Genomic DNA, 17,832 nt, shown 5'->3' with positions numbered 1-17,832 from the left:
AGAAAGAAAGAAAGAAAGAAAGAAAGAAAGAAAGAAAGAAAGAAAGAAAGAAAGAAAGAAAGAAAGAAAGAAAGAAAGAAAGAAAAGAAAAGAAATGATGGTATAATTATATGGTCAACAAAAATACAGAAAGAGAAAGATAGAAAGAGAGAGAGGGCCGGAAGGAAAAAGAGAGAAAGGGAAAAAGAAGAAGAAAGGAAAGAAGAGATGATGTTATAATTATAAGGTCAGCAAAAATACATCTTGACCTGCCTTGAACCCCGGGATACCTTCTAAGGGCATTGTGACATTAAGCAAAACACCTGTCTCAAGATGGAAGCTGCGTGAATATCAAGCAATATTTTATTTCCAGATGAATGACTGCATTCACACAGACGTTGAAGCCAGAGATTTATATGATTGCAGCTTTTATTATAGTCTTCTCAAAGAGGTATTTTGCTTTGTTACACAATCCCATCACAATGCACCTGCCATTCTATATCAAACAATTGGCTCAAAATATATATATCAAAATACATTTTCAAAACTCGACCTTGCTGCAATAACCCCATAACAGCCAAGCTGGACACTTATACCCCAACCTGCTGGTACTGGTGTGGCAGCATACAAACATATGGCAATCCAGCACAGATGTGAATGTATTGTATGATGTGCTGTGTTGCTCATAAGAAGTACAGGTATATGTTTTTTGTAAGTTAGGATTCCTTATGGGCTCATTCAAAGTGAAAAAGTTGCCTTAAGGTAATAAAAAATCATTAACATTTACATAGGTGGGAATCCGTCCTAAAACATGCTAACATTCTTTGGGGCCCATTTGCACATTGCAGTTTGGCAGCTTAGTACCACATATGTTTGTATGTGCTTCAAAATACATTAAACTGTGGCACCTGGATGTGTGAATATGTTTTAGTTACAAATTATATTAGCTTGTTGCTGTGACCAGACAATATTCTTTCAATATGTATGACCTATGAGCTTATAGTAGCCTCTCTATGTGCTTAATACAACAGTAATGTGAGTGTTCTTACTGCAATGACAAGATGAATGTTTAAAATATGGAGCCTAGATAAGCAGTTCAGCATATGAAATGCATAAATATCATATAATATTTAAAAACAAACAACTAAGCACTATCCCAATTCCTCACTAATCTATACAGTCATAGTCATATCTGAACAAAGCTGTTCTTATTGGAGAATATTGAATTCTTTAAACTACAAACAGCCTTACCATACCAATTCATATGTCTTGTTTTCACGCTGAGATTTAATTTCAATCAGTCATTATCACTCAAGTGCAAAAATGGAAATTAAGCAGCCCAGTATGACATTCAGGTAAGGATCAGAACGCTAGGGTCTATCATACTGGGTAAAAATCAGTGCTAACCTTATTGCACAAGGGACGGATAGTCAGGACAGAGGACAGGCATGGTCTATTTATTTCTGCCTTACTGTTAGCCTATCACTTTATCAAAGTGTCTGAAATATGAACCAATCAGATCATGTCCCTCATTCTCCAACTGCTTTTCTTGGTGGTTCAGGTCTGGTTTTTATAAGGAGTCAGTTCTTATTCAAGACACTTGGATAAATGAGGACTGTTCACTGGGTCCCCCCTTACCTGTACCACACTTAACTTTTCACGTGTTGGAGGATGAAGGTTCTCGGGTACAGGGACCTCATCCTCTTCTTTCTGCTGTAATTCTTTCTCCTCTGAGTTTGAGCTCCCAAAATTATTCAGAACACAGGTTACCTGGCACAAGAATTGAAGAGAGAACTGAGTTAGTGAGAGATAACTGAGTGAGAGATAAACTTATTAGTTTGCTGCTTATCCTTTCACTGTCTAGTCTTACGCTGGGGTGGCACAATACCTTGAAAGTAGCCGAGGAACTTTGCTGAAGTTAATTATTTTTGTACTTTTGTTATGTTTTGTAGATGATTGAATTATGTTGAAACTAGCTGTACTCTTCTTATCAGTAAACTAACGTCTGCTTCCCCTCTTTTTTGCCTTGAAATTCTTCCTTTCCTCCCTACTGCCATATATCTGTTACTTGAACAAAAATATCTTGTTCTAAGAGAACCACAAGGACATCTGTCATGTCTGCTAATTGTCTGTAGTCATGTGATCATGCACTGATCATGCATTTGAACGTTATATAAACTGTGTGCAAACAATAAAGTTTTGAGAGTGATCTAACCACACATTAGGTTGTGTTACACTCTTCCAGCGCTGTAAACAAAAGTCATCAGGGAAAGAGGGACAATTGATCTGGAATCAATAGGAGATAGCCTTAACATACGGTACCTATATTGTTATTTAGCTTTAGCAGAGATGAATCAGATTTTTTGCCAGGCAGAGCTCAGTTGTTTGGTGTAAATCTCGGAAATTGATGGATAGGAATACAAATGTACATAGGCAGATTAAACAGTTCTCAATATTTAGCTGTTTGCAGTTCAGGTGCAATAGATCACCAAATCTATATTTTGTTGTTTTCTTCTAAATAACCCGATCCCCATCACTTACCAGGAAAACAGCAATAGCAGATCCAACCACGGTGCCGGCAAGGACATCCCTCCAGTGGTTCCGGTACTCAGCCACACGCAGCAGACAGAGCAGCCATGATGGGGAAAGCAAAGCCAGGCACAGGGAGGGTTTCACCAACCGAGACCCCTTTATCTTCAGAACAAGCGTTACATACATCTGTAGACATGAAAATTGTGCAGAGATCACAGAGAATATTATTATGTGAGCTTTTTGTGGACCAAAATGATTGAAAATGATCCAAACCCGACTAAAATACTGCAACCTAACAAAACAAGAAAAAGTTACTTTCTAGATTACATGACTATTAGAATGTAAAACATACCGTGGTATAAACTGCAGCATATGCTCCTAGAGCTGCTGGCTTGGAGGGGAAAGTTTTGCGAGCCTCTGTGATGAGTACAGGGTCACCGGTGCAGGCGTATGGGGTAGACACATACTGTATGTGGGACGCACAGCCCAAAGCGGTGTAATTGGGACGACACACAGACAAGAAGTGAGGAGTCTGGTTACCGGTGACCGTTTGAACAGCTCCAGCAAAGATTACCGTGCAGAACAGGCCAAAAGAGAAGAGTCCTGGGGAGCAAAGAAAATATATGATTAGGATTAACAACACACTAATATTTCTTTTTTCATTTTCTTTTTTGTTTCCTTAAGTGAGCCCCCAGATTACAAGGATACAGAAGATGTGAAAGGCATGCCTTGGAGTCTTCCAATCCCAGCTTCCATCCCAGTGTTTTAGCCTTGCTAGGACGAAAGTAAAAGGTGGTGCAACATCTGCCAGAACAAAATCACACAATCTGTAATACCTTCGGGATTTGTCTGATGTTTTTTTTGCTCATCGATAGTTTAAGAACAATATATTACAATAAATCTTTTTTAATTTAGAGAACTTTGTTTTATTTACTCTTCCCTTGACGCGTTTCGTGGAGCCAGTCCACTTCTTCAGGAAGAAAATTAGGAGCTACAAATATATATATCCAAAGTAAACTACAAGTCATAATGTATCAAAAGAACAAACCAAAGAATGTCTGATGGGTGTTAGCTGCACCCACATTGTTTTAATATTGATTTATTTTCATTTCTTCATAAAATATAGAAGAAAATGGAAGCACCAGGTACAAATAGAAAGAAAATGTTCCAGCGTGTAAAATGTCCTTATGAAATGCAAAGAACTTTCTACGCCTCTGTCATTTCTAATTATCACAGGTAACGCCTGACTGTATTGTAATGTTCAACTCATTTTTGTTTTTTTATTCCAGTGGGTTGAAATCATCCAGTGGCCCTAAGACAGAACACAGAAACATCAACAGGAAGAGTTCGTTCATCACCCACCCAGAATCCTGACCACGCGGCGAAGAAGAGGGTTGAAGAAGCAGCAGTCTCCGCATGAGATTATCTTCTCCTTCCTCCTCCAGTGTGGGTTGATGAAGACCGCAGACACCTCTCCCAGCAATATCTGTAGAGGATAACACACAATAAATGAAAACATCTTGTTGGGGGTATACATGGATTTACATCTTGTTATGGTACAATAGAGAATATTCACATCAGCACATAATGCTTTAGCTGATTCCAAGGTTTCAGTATAGTGTATGGTAACCTGTAGGCCTATCTGTACATTTCTAATTTCAGATTTCCACTCTTTTTATCCAATGAAAGGGAAAGGACAATTGTTGTAAACTACAAGTCACTGGAGACATATCTTATATAGGTTTATGGATTCCCAGTGTGATGGCACTGATTGGTCTCATTTTGTTGCATGGAGTAAGTCTCGAGCTTATGCATACTGGAGGTTCCAGTTATTTCCTTTGGCTTCCAATGTCAGAGTAGTGAAGGATCAAATGAAAGTTACGTATAAAAACTCCTAGTGTTATGGTGCTGATTGGACCAGTGCTGTCACATAGAGTGGGCCATGATTTTATCCTTACCAGAACTTCTGGGCATTTCTATAGGCTCCTGATGACAAATGGAGCAGAAATGGACTGAACAAAAGTACTCTAAAAGTAGTTTAGGTTCCCTTAAACTCATACAGGCAATGAGAATAATGATACACCTTCTATCCTTTGGCAATCAGATAGTGTCTTCTATTTTGTAAATGGCCAGTACTTGGCCAAGGAAAGAAGAGGGAGACACGGCTGTGTTGCAGTGCCAGAAGTACATCGGAGCTGCACTGTTCACCTTGTATGAAATATGTTTGTTTCCCCAAATGGAAAGTGACAGAAAAAGTGGGTTGTTGGGGGAAAATGTGTGTTTGCTTTAGTCAGGGGTACCTGCAAAGGTAATGTTGTTTTTTGCTCACTTTGCATTTTTTAATTTTAATGCTCCAGATCACTTCCAGCATTTTATGTATGTAAAAAGTTGAAGGTGCAGGAGCAAAATTGGAAGACAGTTGTCACTCTATAAGAAGAACTGCTATGGTACTATGTCATGGGCAGGATCACAAGGATTTAATGAAAGCTTTAACTTCTAAAAAGGTAAAACTTTTGACATTACATAACATGTTATTATGAAAAAACTAAAACTTTGATGTTAATAAGGAACATTTAGAAATGTAAATGTTGCCTATGCCATACCCTAAAAATGTATTTAGTCCCGAATTTCTCTAAAAAACTAGCAATACACTTCCTTATATGTGAACCTCAAAGTTCTATATCTGCAGTGTTAGATCCAAGGCACTACTACCTGTATCTATTAGTCTTCTGGGATTTGGAGTGAGATTTGGGAATGTCATTATTGTGCTGCTCATTGTTCCCCATGCTGGAGTCTCTGAATGCGAAAGCCAAGCCATGCATCTACCAACATGGCCACCGTCACAGAGTAAATGTGGACAAAATCAGCTGAAGGGAGACTGTGGTCCATACTGCTGACCTTTGCTTTCTGTCTACATTTTTTTTGGGGGGTACAGATTCCAAAATTCAGTTAAAAATGCAGATAGGATTTTAGTGGTTGGGTTTTTATCTGCTTGAAAAAGACTGAAAAAAGTCTCACTACAATTGATAAATTTGCTATTTCAAAGCAGTTGCTGCCTATAATAGAAACATCACATGGTATCACAATAACAGAAGGTAATAAAACAAAAGACACCTGGATAAAAGAAAGAGCATATACAATATAATATACTCAAACATCAAGTAAAAGGTGAAATGAACTGTGTATGCCCTAGGCACAGACAATCGCCATAGCGGAGTAGCAATGCCCAGTCCTGTGTGTATGGAGGGGGCAGCTCCCACTGTCAAACTGTCACACTGCATCACATCAGTGTGTTTATGTCTCAAACACAGAATTCAGCTATGGAGAATGCACAGTTCCCAGATTCACAGCAAAGCTGGCGTTCTATTTACCGTCAAGACAGGCAGCACGGTGATCAGGGGGTACAGCAGACGTGGCGGAACCCGACTGGTGCTCTCTGGACCTGGATATGGTTTGGACAAGGTGCTGTCAAAGCAGAAGAAACCCTGGGAGTGTACTGGAAAAGTATCCGTGTATTCAAAATGGTATGAAAGGATGACTGTTCCAGCCATTAGGACAAGCTGAAAATAAAGCATCTTCTTAGACCGACAACAGGGGAAAATACCAAAACAGTAGCAAAACAGAGATAGAGGAATGAAAGCAGGACTAGAAAGATGGGAAATTTGTCAAGGATTAGAAGGAAGGGTAAGGAAAGGCGTCTTGGAAAAGTGAAGAATAAACTTGGAAAAGGAGCAAAGAAGAGCAGAACACTTTGATACAAAGCAGAAAACAGAACAAGCAGAGATAGAATAAAAGAAACAGACGGGGAATCAAAGATCACAGCAGCAGAGGAAACAAATCAGAAGGAATATAAGAGACAGATATGTTGGCAGATGGATATAAAAAACACAATGGAACAGAGAAACAGGTACAGAGACAGGAGGAGCAGAGTCAACATAGAGAAAGGCAAAAAAACAGAAAGGACAGAGAACAAGTCACAAACACAGAATAATGAACAGTTAGATCAAAAGAAACATCAAAAGGACACCAAGCAGAAACAAAGAAACACAAGGAATTATTAGGCAGAAAATACCACAAACCTAAAATCAGACACAGCGAAGGGGCAGAGACAGAAAAAGAGCAGAGACAGAAAAAGGAGCAGAGATAGGGCGAGCCGAGCAGAGAAGAAGACTTATAAAGTCACACAGAGCTTTCTTCACTCATTCCTTGTCTCAAATAATAGGAAAAAGATGTAGAAAAGAAAATGAGAATGATGAAAGTCTTAAAAAAGTAGGAATCATATTGTGAAAACCTATGGACAGAGACAATTGCAAGAATGAGAAAGACAGCAGATGTGACAAAGAATGACAAGGTATGGAGAGCTATTGGTGGTTAGGTAGCTCACCGGGGATGAGGGGAAGAAGAACTCTACATGGGAGACCGGAGAGGTGGGAAAATGCAAAGATGTTGGGATAAAGAAAATGCAAAGATGTTGGGATGACACGGCTAAAGAATAAAAAGAAATATGACAAATGATGTCAGCTAAAAATTATAAATATTATGAAGAAGATGAAGACAGAAATGATGTGTCAGAGGATTAAGGAGCTTGGAGAGAGACTAAAGAACCTTGGAGCAGTCTTCACGTCATCTTACACTCCTTCTATCCACATCACTTCACACTCTCCACCCACAGTATGTGCCACTCTTAATTCATAGCATGTCCAACTCTTCATCCACATGATGGGCCACAGTCCACCCACATCATGTCATCTTTTCCATCATTAGCATGTTCTACCATTTACCCACAGCATATCCCAGTCTTCATCCACATAACATTCCACCCACATCATGTCATCCTCCCCATCATCAGCATGTCCTACCATTTATCCACAGCATATCCCAGTCCGCATCCACATAGCATTCCACCCCCATCATGTCATCCCCTCCATTACCAGCATGTCCTACCCTAATCCACAGCATATCCCACTCCTCATCCACATAGCGTTCCAACCCCATCATGTCATCCTCGCCATCATCAGCATGTCCTACCCTAATCCACAGCATATCCCACTCCTCATCCACATAGCATTCCACCTACATCATTTCATCCTCTCCATTATCAGCATGTCCCACCCTTTATCCACATAACATCCCAATCTTCATCCAAAGTATGTTCCACTCTTCATCCACACTATGCCACCCCCTCCATCACCAGCATGTCCTATCCTTTATCCACATCCTATCCTATTCCTCATCCACATATCATTCCACCCCCATCATGTCATCCTCTCCATCCATACAGAGAACTCTCTTCCCAATTATTAACTTTGAGACCATTACAAAGAACAAGAGGGCACTCTTTGCATCCAGAGGAAAATAAATTTAAGCTCTGGATAAGGAAGGGATTCTTCACTGTAAGGTCTGTGAAAATGTGGAATCGGCTCCCTCAGGAAGTAGTTTCAGCAACAAATATAGATTGCTTTAGAAGGAAGCTGGATGAATATAACTGGGGATTAAGGCTTTAAAGTAAAGATAACAGAGACTGTTGAATCCAGGTAAATTGTACCAGGAGTGGATCAACTATGTCCATAGGGTTTTATATCTGGGATATGTTAATTTCTCTAGTGGTTGAACTTGATGGACTTATGTCTTTTTTCAACCTAACCTACTATGTAACTATGTATCCATATCATTTCACCCTTTCCAAGCCTTCATCAAATACCCACTGCTGGTACAACCACCTTATCTATCTATTATCTTGTCACATTCAACTGCAACCTAAGTTCTGATATATGAAAATGTCATTAATAAAGTAATGTGTATTATTGTATATATTATATAATCATTTTGTTTTCCACTTTCACAGTCAATTTTTATAGTCTTTGTTTATCTTGGGCTATAATATAATTATATCTGCTCTAAACATCTTTTTGAAAATAAAAAGTTATCTCTGCCTGCAATACCCCCCCTACCTCCAGTGCTGTCTCATGGGAAAATGCTGCAGAGAGCTCAATGAAACATTTAGAGCACTGCTGGGAAAAGAAAATGAAGACTACCTGTGGAATCCTTGAACCGAATGGAAGACACCAGGAAATGTAAATATACACATTTCTTTTTCATATGGTTCAAATGGGAGGGGAAGAGATGTCATGCATAAAGAAGTTTAATCTCCAGATAAGGAAGGGTTTCTTCACTGTAAGGTCTGTGAAAATATGGAATTGGCTCCCTCAGGAAGTAGATTCAGCAACTACTATAGATTGATATAAGAAAAAGCTGGATGTTTTTCTAGAAGCACAGAATATAACTAGTACTAGTACTAAGGGTCTAAAGTAAAAATACTGTTGATCCAGGGAACATCTTATTGCCTCATGGATTCAGGAAGGCATTTTTTCCCCTGTTGTAATTGTACCAGGGTTTTTTTTGCCTTCCTCTGGACCAACTATGTCCATAGGGTGTTATATCTGGGATATGTTTATTACCCTAGTGGTGGAACTTGATGGACGTATGTCTTTTTTCTACCTAACCTACTATGTAACTATGCAACAATAAATTTACCACAACTAATTTAAAGCAGCAGATTGTTGCCCAGACTAAAAACTAATAGGTGATAAAACTGTAACAGCATCTTTTGTAAAGCATTTTTCGTTCAAGTTGAATTGCTTATTAGAAAATAACAAGCACCCATCACATCCATCTGGTGTCACACTAAATCCACACAAACTGGCATGACAAGCCATGTTCACTGGGCTCCACCGTTCACACTCTGATGAACAATAAGTTACATCAGCATCAGCATTGTCTGGGCACTATGTCAGAAAAAGGGAGAGCAGAGAGCGTATAGAAGGAGAGAGGGCAGAAAATGAACACAGATAAGACATTAATTCTCTTATGGGAGATGGAATGATAAGTCATTACCTCTACAAAGAGGAAACATGGGATAATCGAGGCACTGCTCTTAATCTCCGTCTCCTGGGTAGCCATGTGTGAGACGCAGTCTCTTCCAGCATAACCTGCAGCAAATACATAAAGAGTTAGGCAGCTGGTGGTGTTTGTAGAGAAAGCTCATAATAATGCAAAACATATTAATAGTGTGCATAGACCAGCTAAAAATTACCAGTCAACAACACCAATATGACCAATATGAGCCACCATTATCTGTTCATTATAATACAATTCTAGCAACGATATAGTACTGATCCTCCTACTTGACCTGACCAGTCAGTGATTATAATACAAGTCTGTAATTCTATACAGACATGAAACGCTATAACGTTGTCAGACCATTGTGCACTCAACGTGCACTCTGGAGGGCCATTCAGTGCTCTCCAATTCCAGGCGCAGGTTGCTGAATCCTGAGCCTGTTCTTACCCACAACTCTGCTAAGCTATATTTTGCCTGATAGACTTTTTAAATATGGACTACAGCTTGACCCTTACTCTTCTTCTTGTCTTCCGTATCCTCTGACCTTGGTATGTCCTGATCATTCACGGGTTAGCACTCCAGCCATTGCAGCGCTGGGTCCCAGGTTCGATTCTCAGCTAGGACATTATCTGCATGGAGTTTGCAGGTTCTCCCTGGGTCTGCGTGGGTTTCCTCCCACATCCCAAAAACATGCAGTGAGGCTGATTGGCTTCCCCCTAAAAACTGACCTTAGGCTACTTTAATGACATATGACTATGGTAGGGACATTAGATTGTGAGCTCCTTTGAGGCACAGCTAGTGACATGACTATGGAGTTTGTATAGTGCTGTGTAATATGATGGTGCTATATAAATACTGTGTAATAATAATAATTCTCAACCTGGCCAACCTTGGCTTGTCAAACTTCCTACTTGCTGTCAATTTTCTTGACCCCAGCCTGTCTGCTTCCATGCCATCTACTGAAACTCAGCCTGCCTGGTACCCATTTACCAGTTGTCTCTACATCAAAGCTGTCCGACCCCACTTCTCCCCAGTGGGGACAGCCTGAGAGCCGTGACCCGGTAACATCTCTACAGCAAAGTGGTCTCGGGGCCACTAGGGTACCAGCCCATCAACCCTTGCAGGGTTCTCTGGTGTAGATCAGGAGTTAGTTAGATTCCTCTCCCAGGGTAATCCCATGTCATCTGCCAGGGGGGAGAAGTCTATATATTGTCATAATACAGTTCTGGTTGTTCCATTCATTCTCTACCTGTCGCTTCAAATTAATGGACCTGAAAAGATAAGGAGAAGCGTTTCTACATAATCCTCCTAAAGTACCAAAACATTTTCAAGAGATAGCACAAGGCTCCTATAACCTTCAAACCAAATGGCTGATTTTCCAAAAGTTTTAAAACAGGCTCAGCAGATAAGAACTTTTTTTGGATTAAGGGGTAATATCAATTAAACAAGGAGGGTGGTAAAATACTTTAAAGCCATATTTATGGATAGCAGCCATGGCAATTGCTGTGTGGTTAGACATAATATCTTGGTACATCTCTTTGTTCAATCTTCCTTGGTGGACAACCAATTCATTTTAAGAAAGTTTCCCTTAGTAGTGGAAGGCTTGCACAATATATGCACTGATTTAGCCACTTGTAAGGGAACCAACAGCCACGACCTCCTCCACACCCCAGGAACCATTGCCACCAACTTTCCAATATCAAAAAACCTTCATTTTAGAGGATGAACCAGCCTGCTTTTATTGATTTTACTTTATTACAGGGGTAATAAGACACCGAGAAGCTGGGTGACCGTAATATAATGGTACAGGGGTAATAAGACACTCAGCAGCCGGGTGACTGTAATATAATATTACTGGGTTAAAGACACTCAGGAGCTGGGTGACTGTAATATGAGGTTAAAAGGGTAATGAGACACTCAGGAGCCGGGTGACTGTAATATGATACTACAGGGGTAATAATACACTCAGGAGCCGGGTGACTGTAATATGATGGTACAGGGGTAATAAGACACTCAGGAGCTGGGTGACTGTAATATGATTACAGGGGTAATAAGACACTCAGGAGCTGGGTGACTGTAATATGATGTTAGAGGGGTACTAAGACACTCAGGAGCTGGGTGACTGTAATATGATGTCACAGGGGTAATAAATTCCTGAGTAGCTGGGTGACTGTAATATGATGTTACAGGGGTAATACGACACTCAGGAGCTGGGTGACTGTAATATGATATTAGGGGATAATAAGGCTCTCTGGAGCTGGGTGACTGTAATATGATGTCACAGGGGTAATAAATCCCTGAGGAGCTGGGTAACGGTTATCAGTGATGTATAAGGTAATGAAGAATGTGAGGATTCTGACTCATTATTGATTCAGCTTTGATATCAGTGAGATGGGAATCCCCGAACAATTAGTGTTCCCTCTCCATCCCACCATCTTATTACAGACCTGCTGACATGTTCCAGATATTCCCTCCCTATCACGCTCCGGGGTATCAGCTCAGGGGGAGCGGAGCCAGCTGGCCGCCATTCCACTTCCCTCTCAGAATAGAGGCTGCGAGGATAACGTGCGGGTACGGGGAATGAAGGAGAAAAGGAATATGGAAAGAGGAGGTTAAAAAAAAAAGAGTGGGGTGGAAAAGCAAGTAAACAGAGAATAGAGTGGAAAGGATCGAGATGGGGGGTAAATTATAGAAGGCTAATAGAAGATAACTGGGGCTGTGATGATAAAAGGGGATAGAAGGTAAAGGAATGGAGGGGATAGAGATGGAGTGGGAACAATGAGCAGGATACAGTGATGGAGAGAAGAAGAGGAGGAGTGTAACAGCTGTAGGGGATTCATTAGTAAGCTGACGGCATATGTTTTGTGATCTTAACACCCACCTCTCTGTACCTGAGCACAACTATCGGATCAGCGCCCCCTATTGTTTAATTAGGGAACATACAAAGAAGATAGGACCAGCTCAACATTTATTAATTATGGAATATTGCATTCTGGATTTAACAAGGGCAGTTTATTGCCTTTTCTATCCATACATACAGCTAGGTCTATTATTATTTAGACACAGTTTTCATAATTTTGTTTCCGTACATCACCACAATGGAACTAAAATGAAACAATTGAGCTGCAGTGGAAGTGCAGACTTTTGGCTTTATTTTATTGGGTTGAACAAAAATATTGTATAAAATTTTTAGGAACTGGAGAGATGTTTTTTTACATAATCCCCTCATTTCATGGGCTGAAATGTAATTGGACAAATTATTACAGTTGAAATTAACATGGTCATTTTTAATACTTTGTTGAAAATCCTTTGCAGGTAATAAATGCCTGAAGTCTTGAACCCATAGACATCATCAGATGCCGGGTTTCCTCCTTTGCAATGTTTTGCCAGGCAGCGGCTGTCAGTTGCTGAGTCTTTCTGTCTAAAGTTTGGTCTTCAGCAAGTGAAATGTGTGCCTGATTTGGTTGAGATCAGGTAACTGACTAGACCATTGGACCATTCTATTTCTTTGCTTTAATAAACTCCCGGGATGCTATTGCTGTATGTTTTGGGTAAATATCTATTTGTATTGAGAAGCAGCACTCAATCAACTTTGGCTGGATTTGAGCAGACAATGGCCCTGATTTACTAAAGCTCTCCAAAGCTGGAGAAGATTTCTTACACTTTCTATACACTTTCTTCAGTGAAGCTGGGTGATCCAGCAAACCTGGAATGGATTTCTTCAAAGTCATTTGCTAGCTAATGTATTCAATCCTGGACCAGATCCATTGCAGCTTTGCTGGTTCACCCAGCCTTACTGAAGAAAGTGTATGCTCTCCAGCCTTGGAGAGCTTTAATAAATCAGGCCCAGTGTGTCTCTGCACACCTCAGAATCCATCCACCTGATTCTGTTACATCATCAGTAAACACTACTGACCCAATACCACTGGTAGCCATGCATGCCCAAGCCATCACAGCATGTTTTACAGATGATATAGTATGCTATAGCTCATGAGTTGGTCCAAGCCTTCTCCCCACTTTTTTCTTGCCATCATTCTGGCACAGGTTGGCTCAGAGATTGACACCCTGGCCTTTGCAGCTCTAGGTCCCAGGTTCAAATTTTAGTCAGGTCACTATCTGCATAGAGTTTGTATGTTTTCCTTGTGTCTGCATGGGTTTCCTCCCACATCCCAAAAAACATGCAGGTCGGGTAATGGGCTTTCCCTCAAAAATTGTCCTTAGATAACAATAATAACATATGACTCTGACATTAGATGGAGAGCTTCTTTGAGGGGCAGTTAGTGATATGACAATGGACTTTGTAAAGCCCTGCCTAATGTTGGCGCTACACCCGGTAATAATACCAATAATCTGTCCAAAGAATGCTTTTCTAGAACTGTGCAGCCTTTGTTTTCAGATGTTTTAGCCAATCTAGCCTTTTTATTATTCAAGCCTATTAGTATTTTACACCTTGCAGTGAATCCTTATTGTATTCACTGTATTTGCTTTCATGAAGTCTTCTCTATATGGTAGACTTGAATATTGATATACCTACTTCTGGAGAGTGTTCTTCACTTGGATGTTATGAAGGGTTTTTCTTCATCATGGAAATGATCCTGCAATCGCAGAATCATACAGTTATCCACCACTGTTGTCTTCCATTGACATTGCGGCGTTTTTGCATTGCCAAGATCACCAGTGCATTCTTTTTTTTCTCAGAATGTACCAAAGCTTTGCTTTTGCCACTCTTGCAGTTTCTCAGATATATTCTTGCAGTTTCTCAGATAGATTTTTTTCTTTTTTTCACACCCACCTTCATGGAGCGCATGTTGTAGGTTCACAACAAAATATTCCAGAAACAAACAACGCACCGAAACAAGAACGAAAGTTAAACAGGTTTGGAGTCAATTGTCCAAACACTCTTGGTCCCTCTAAAAGGAGGGAGGTACATAAAACAAAACTGTATTTACTAAACCCTTCCTTCAATTTGGATTTTGATACCCTCAAAATAAAGCTGAGAGTCCTCACTTTATGTCACTTTTCATTATATAAATGTAATTTGACCATGTTTAAAGCATCCCTAAACTCAACATTTGTACTTTACATAGAAAGGTAGACAACCCTTCTAAATTAGGTCAGATGTTTTTTTTTAGGGGTAACACTCTTTAAAAAAAACAAAAAGGAAGAAAGCAGCACTGCCTCCTTAAGTCTTGATCGCTGCGGCAGTGCGAGATCAGGTGATGCAAAAAGAAGGCAAGAAGGAGACGGAATAGAAGACGAAAAAGATGGCAAAGCCCGGTGCTTCCTCCACACCGGGACAAAGAGATATTCCAGAAAGACGCGGGACTGGATCGTGGGAAGGACCTGCGCCATCGAGGGACCTGTGGGATTAAAGGTAAGTAGGAGCGGTGCTCTCTGGGCAGCACCAGAGAGCACCGCTGTGAAAATGAGGGGAAAGTAACATTTACTCTGAATCAGTCTACTAGGGATATTAGCAAGAATATGGTGATGTCATACAATGCAGTCCAGTATATTGCCACATATTGTTAACTAGGGAATATAATTTTAGGAAAACAGTCATAATGTAAAGAATTTGGCAATAATCCATCTTGTTTCCTTCCCTGCCAACCATTCCCACTGCCTCCCCCCCCATCCCTTCTATTTAAATCCAGCACTACAGCACTATTCCTTAAAAATAATGGATTTCCCTGACCTGATGATGACATCTCTGCCTGGAAATCCTTATCGTATGGTAGTATGAGAATTGATATACTATACCTAAATGTAATATCAAAATATTGACCCTTACCAAATTTTTATTTTACCCGAACTATCTACCTCTAGATTAAACAAGCACTTACCTTCAAGGGAAATGAAAAGTTTTACCCGGAGTCTGGGTTTAATGGTTAAAACAATGGACATAAATAGGGAAAAACTTAAAAGAGAAGACAGGAAGGAGGTGTTTAGGATTAGGGTTAATCAGGGGCAAAAAAAGGCGTAAAGTTGGAAATGGGTGATGGTTTCCTGTGACAGATGAATGAATGAGCATTGTACACACAGGATCTGTTCTATGCTTAGGGGAGGATGAGCAAGCAGCATCCCACTGTGCTCGCTCTCCTTCCTTGGCTTGCATAATGATCGTTCTGAAAGTTGTTTATAGATCCATCTTGAGGAATCCAAGCCCAAGTTCTCGCCCAAGACAAGACTAACCGTTCATCTCAGGGGATAATTATATGAGATGTGTACATAACCGAACAGAACAGATCAATAATCTGATAAGAATGAGAAGTTAGGGCTGCGTCCCATGGGCTGTCTCTACAAAATCATCATTGTTGGAATTGCAAAATCTCTCATTCTCTTGCAGCTCAGCGATTGTGTTTCAAAAGCATTTCATGGGCTTAGCTAAAAATCTCTAACCAGTGATTCTAAAAAGTAAATTGCTGCCCACAAATCGCTGGCCATTGAGCGCTGTGCAAAATTTGTCCGAATAACATGAAGCTTTCAACATACAAACAATAAATTGTTACATTTTAACACAAAATAAAAGCTTACGCTTCAACATAAAAATCTGTTTTAGTGACTAAGAACAAATCCTGGCTGTCAAAATGACAGCAAATTAAATGGTGCCAGGAAGCTGCAGGGGAGAAGCATCACAGGCTGCGTACTACACACACCCAAAGTATTAAGATTGGCTATTCTTATATTTTACCTTTTATATTAACCCATAAAATGATTCAAGTTAACATATTATACAGCGCTGTACATTAAATAGGGGTTGCAACTGAAAGATACAGACAGTGACACAGGAGGAGGAGAGGACCCTGCCCCGAAGAGCTTACAATCTAAGAGGTGGGGAATTAACACTCAATAGGAGGAGAGATATGTAATGGTAGGAAGTAGTGAGGGTTTAGGAGACAGAAGAGAACGGGTAGGCAAGTTTGAAAAAAATTGGTCTTTTAAAGCAGCAGAAAGTAGAAGAAAGTCGAACAGTACGAGGAAGACCATTCCAGAGAGTCGGGGCAGCTCTAGAAAAGTCTTGGAGCCGTGCGTGTGATGAGGTTATGAGTGAGGAAGTCATTAGTAGGTCATTGGAGGAGCGGAGAGAGCGGCTAGGGGTGATTTTTCTATCAGGTCAGAAAGGTAAGTGGGACAAGAACTGTGTATGGGTTTGAAGGCAAAGCACAGGAGCTTGGAAATGTTGCGTAGGTGAAAGTGACAGGACCTGGAAATGTTCTGAATATTGGGGGTAAATGTGAGGGCAGAAAAGGTGACACCAAGACTACATGATGAATAACAGTGTAGTTAACAGAAATATGTCAGAGGGATCAGTTAAATTGTAATTGTAGAAATTCCTTGCGCAGAGATCCCAGGGCCATGTCAGGCGCTTTGCTCAGCTAGCAAGCACTGAAGGGATCCAAGGGCAGCATTTTCTCCACAAAACATATCATAGACACATTTTTCTTCAGACACAGGAACTAGGAACCATGCTGGTATTTGTTGTCCTGCACAGCTCAGACACGAATTAGCACTTCATAACACAATGTAGCTGCCATCTTTGCTTCTTTCTGCCCTGTCTATACAATGTCTGGCAGAGCTGAGAAACCAGCTGACTCAAACAGGCTTCCGTAGACTAGTAAACCCGCCAAAAATCCCTAGCAATAGTTGCCAAACAGTTTGAAAGCCTCGTATTGGCCAATGTCGTACAGAAGGCGTGGCCTGAAAGTTGATTGGCGAGGAGGTGTTGGCTTTGCCTGTGTACCCGGAAGTATCTGTCAGTCGTCGAGCTGCTATCAGGCTGTAAGGTGAGAGGCAACAGGAATGGGGGCGTGGCTCGTGACGTCATGTTTGTATAAACCTGGCTCGTGTTAGCAGCAGAGAGGTCTGACAGGAAGTCGCTGGCGGTACTACAAGTCGCAGCATTAGGGGTGTTCTGGTGCTTGTAGTTCCACAGATACCCCAATCTCTTATTAGCAAGGGCTTCAGTGTGTGAATTAATTTTGACTCCTGTATGGGCTCTGTATATACCAATGTAATGACTGATTTGCCCTACTTATGTCTTATTAAATAATAATTAGTCTGGCCTACAGTGTGCTGCCATGGGAATACAAACTCTTCACTGATTCCTGGTGGTATAAATATGCAATGCAATGTACAAGGTTCAGGAGCAGCAGTGTGGTGCAATGTTCATAGTCCAGCACCTTGTGATACATGGCAGAGGGGTATAGGAAGGGTCGTGGTCTGTGGAGAAGTGTGTAGGTGGGGTGGTGGTCAGTGGAGAAGTGTGTAGGTGGGGTGGTGGTCAGTGGAGAAGTGTGTAGGTGGGGTTGTGGTCAGTGGAGAAGTGTGTAGGTGGGATGCTAGTCAGTGGAGAAGTATGTAGGTGGGGTGGTGGTCTGTAGAGAAGTGTGTAGGTGGGGTGGTGGTCAGTGGAGAAGTGTGTAG

General features: G+C 40.8%; 2 protein-coding genes across 7 annotated transcripts in view; one reads left to right on the top strand and one right to left on the bottom strand.

The window, feature by feature from the left end:
* Positions 1 to 12,428, bottom strand: part of PLPPR2 (phospholipid phosphatase related 2) — a 15,898-nt gene extending 3,470 nt beyond the window's left edge. Inside the window, exons 1-7 of one of the 5 annotated variants that reach the window (XM_072399510.1) lie at positions 11,859 to 12,428; positions 9,406 to 9,500; positions 5,883 to 6,071; positions 3,874 to 3,997; positions 2,864 to 3,114; positions 2,521 to 2,697; positions 1,618 to 1,749 (exon numbers count right to left, since the gene is read on the bottom strand). In XM_072399510.1, coding sequence (XP_072255611.1) covers positions 1,618 to 1,749; positions 2,521 to 2,697; positions 2,864 to 3,114; positions 3,874 to 3,997; positions 5,883 to 6,071; positions 9,406 to 9,500; positions 11,859 to 11,868 — 978 coding nt within the window. In that variant the 5' untranslated portion in view covers positions 11,869 to 12,428. Of the gene's footprint in view, positions 1 to 1,617; positions 1,750 to 2,520; positions 2,698 to 2,863; positions 3,115 to 3,873; positions 3,998 to 5,882; positions 7,093 to 7,116; positions 7,145 to 9,405; positions 9,501 to 11,858 lie in introns of those variants that run through there. The other 4 variants (XM_072399509.1, XM_072399513.1, XM_072399512.1 and 1 more) reach the window with 4 other exon arrangements.
* TMEM205 (transmembrane protein 205) overlaps positions 8,521 to 17,832 on the top strand; it is a 13,421-nt gene continuing 4,109 nt past the window's right edge. The window contains exon 1 of one of the 2 annotated variants that reach the window (XM_072399515.1): positions 8,521 to 8,585. In XM_072399515.1, coding sequence (XP_072255616.1) covers positions 8,536 to 8,585 — 50 coding nt within the window. In that variant the 5' untranslated portion in view covers positions 8,521 to 8,535. Of the gene's footprint in view, positions 8,586 to 17,070; positions 17,193 to 17,832 lie in introns of those variants that run through there. The other variant, XM_072399514.1, reaches the window with a different exon arrangement.

This window comes from Pyxicephalus adspersus, chromosome 2 (genome assembly GCF_032062135.1).
Source record: "Pyxicephalus adspersus chromosome 2, UCB_Pads_2.0, whole genome shotgun sequence".
Lineage (NCBI taxonomy): Eukaryota > Metazoa > Chordata > Amphibia > Anura > Pyxicephalidae > Pyxicephalus > Pyxicephalus adspersus.
The sequence above is the reverse complement of the archived record's forward strand: the minus strand, read 5'-3'. Positions and strand labels throughout refer to the sequence as shown.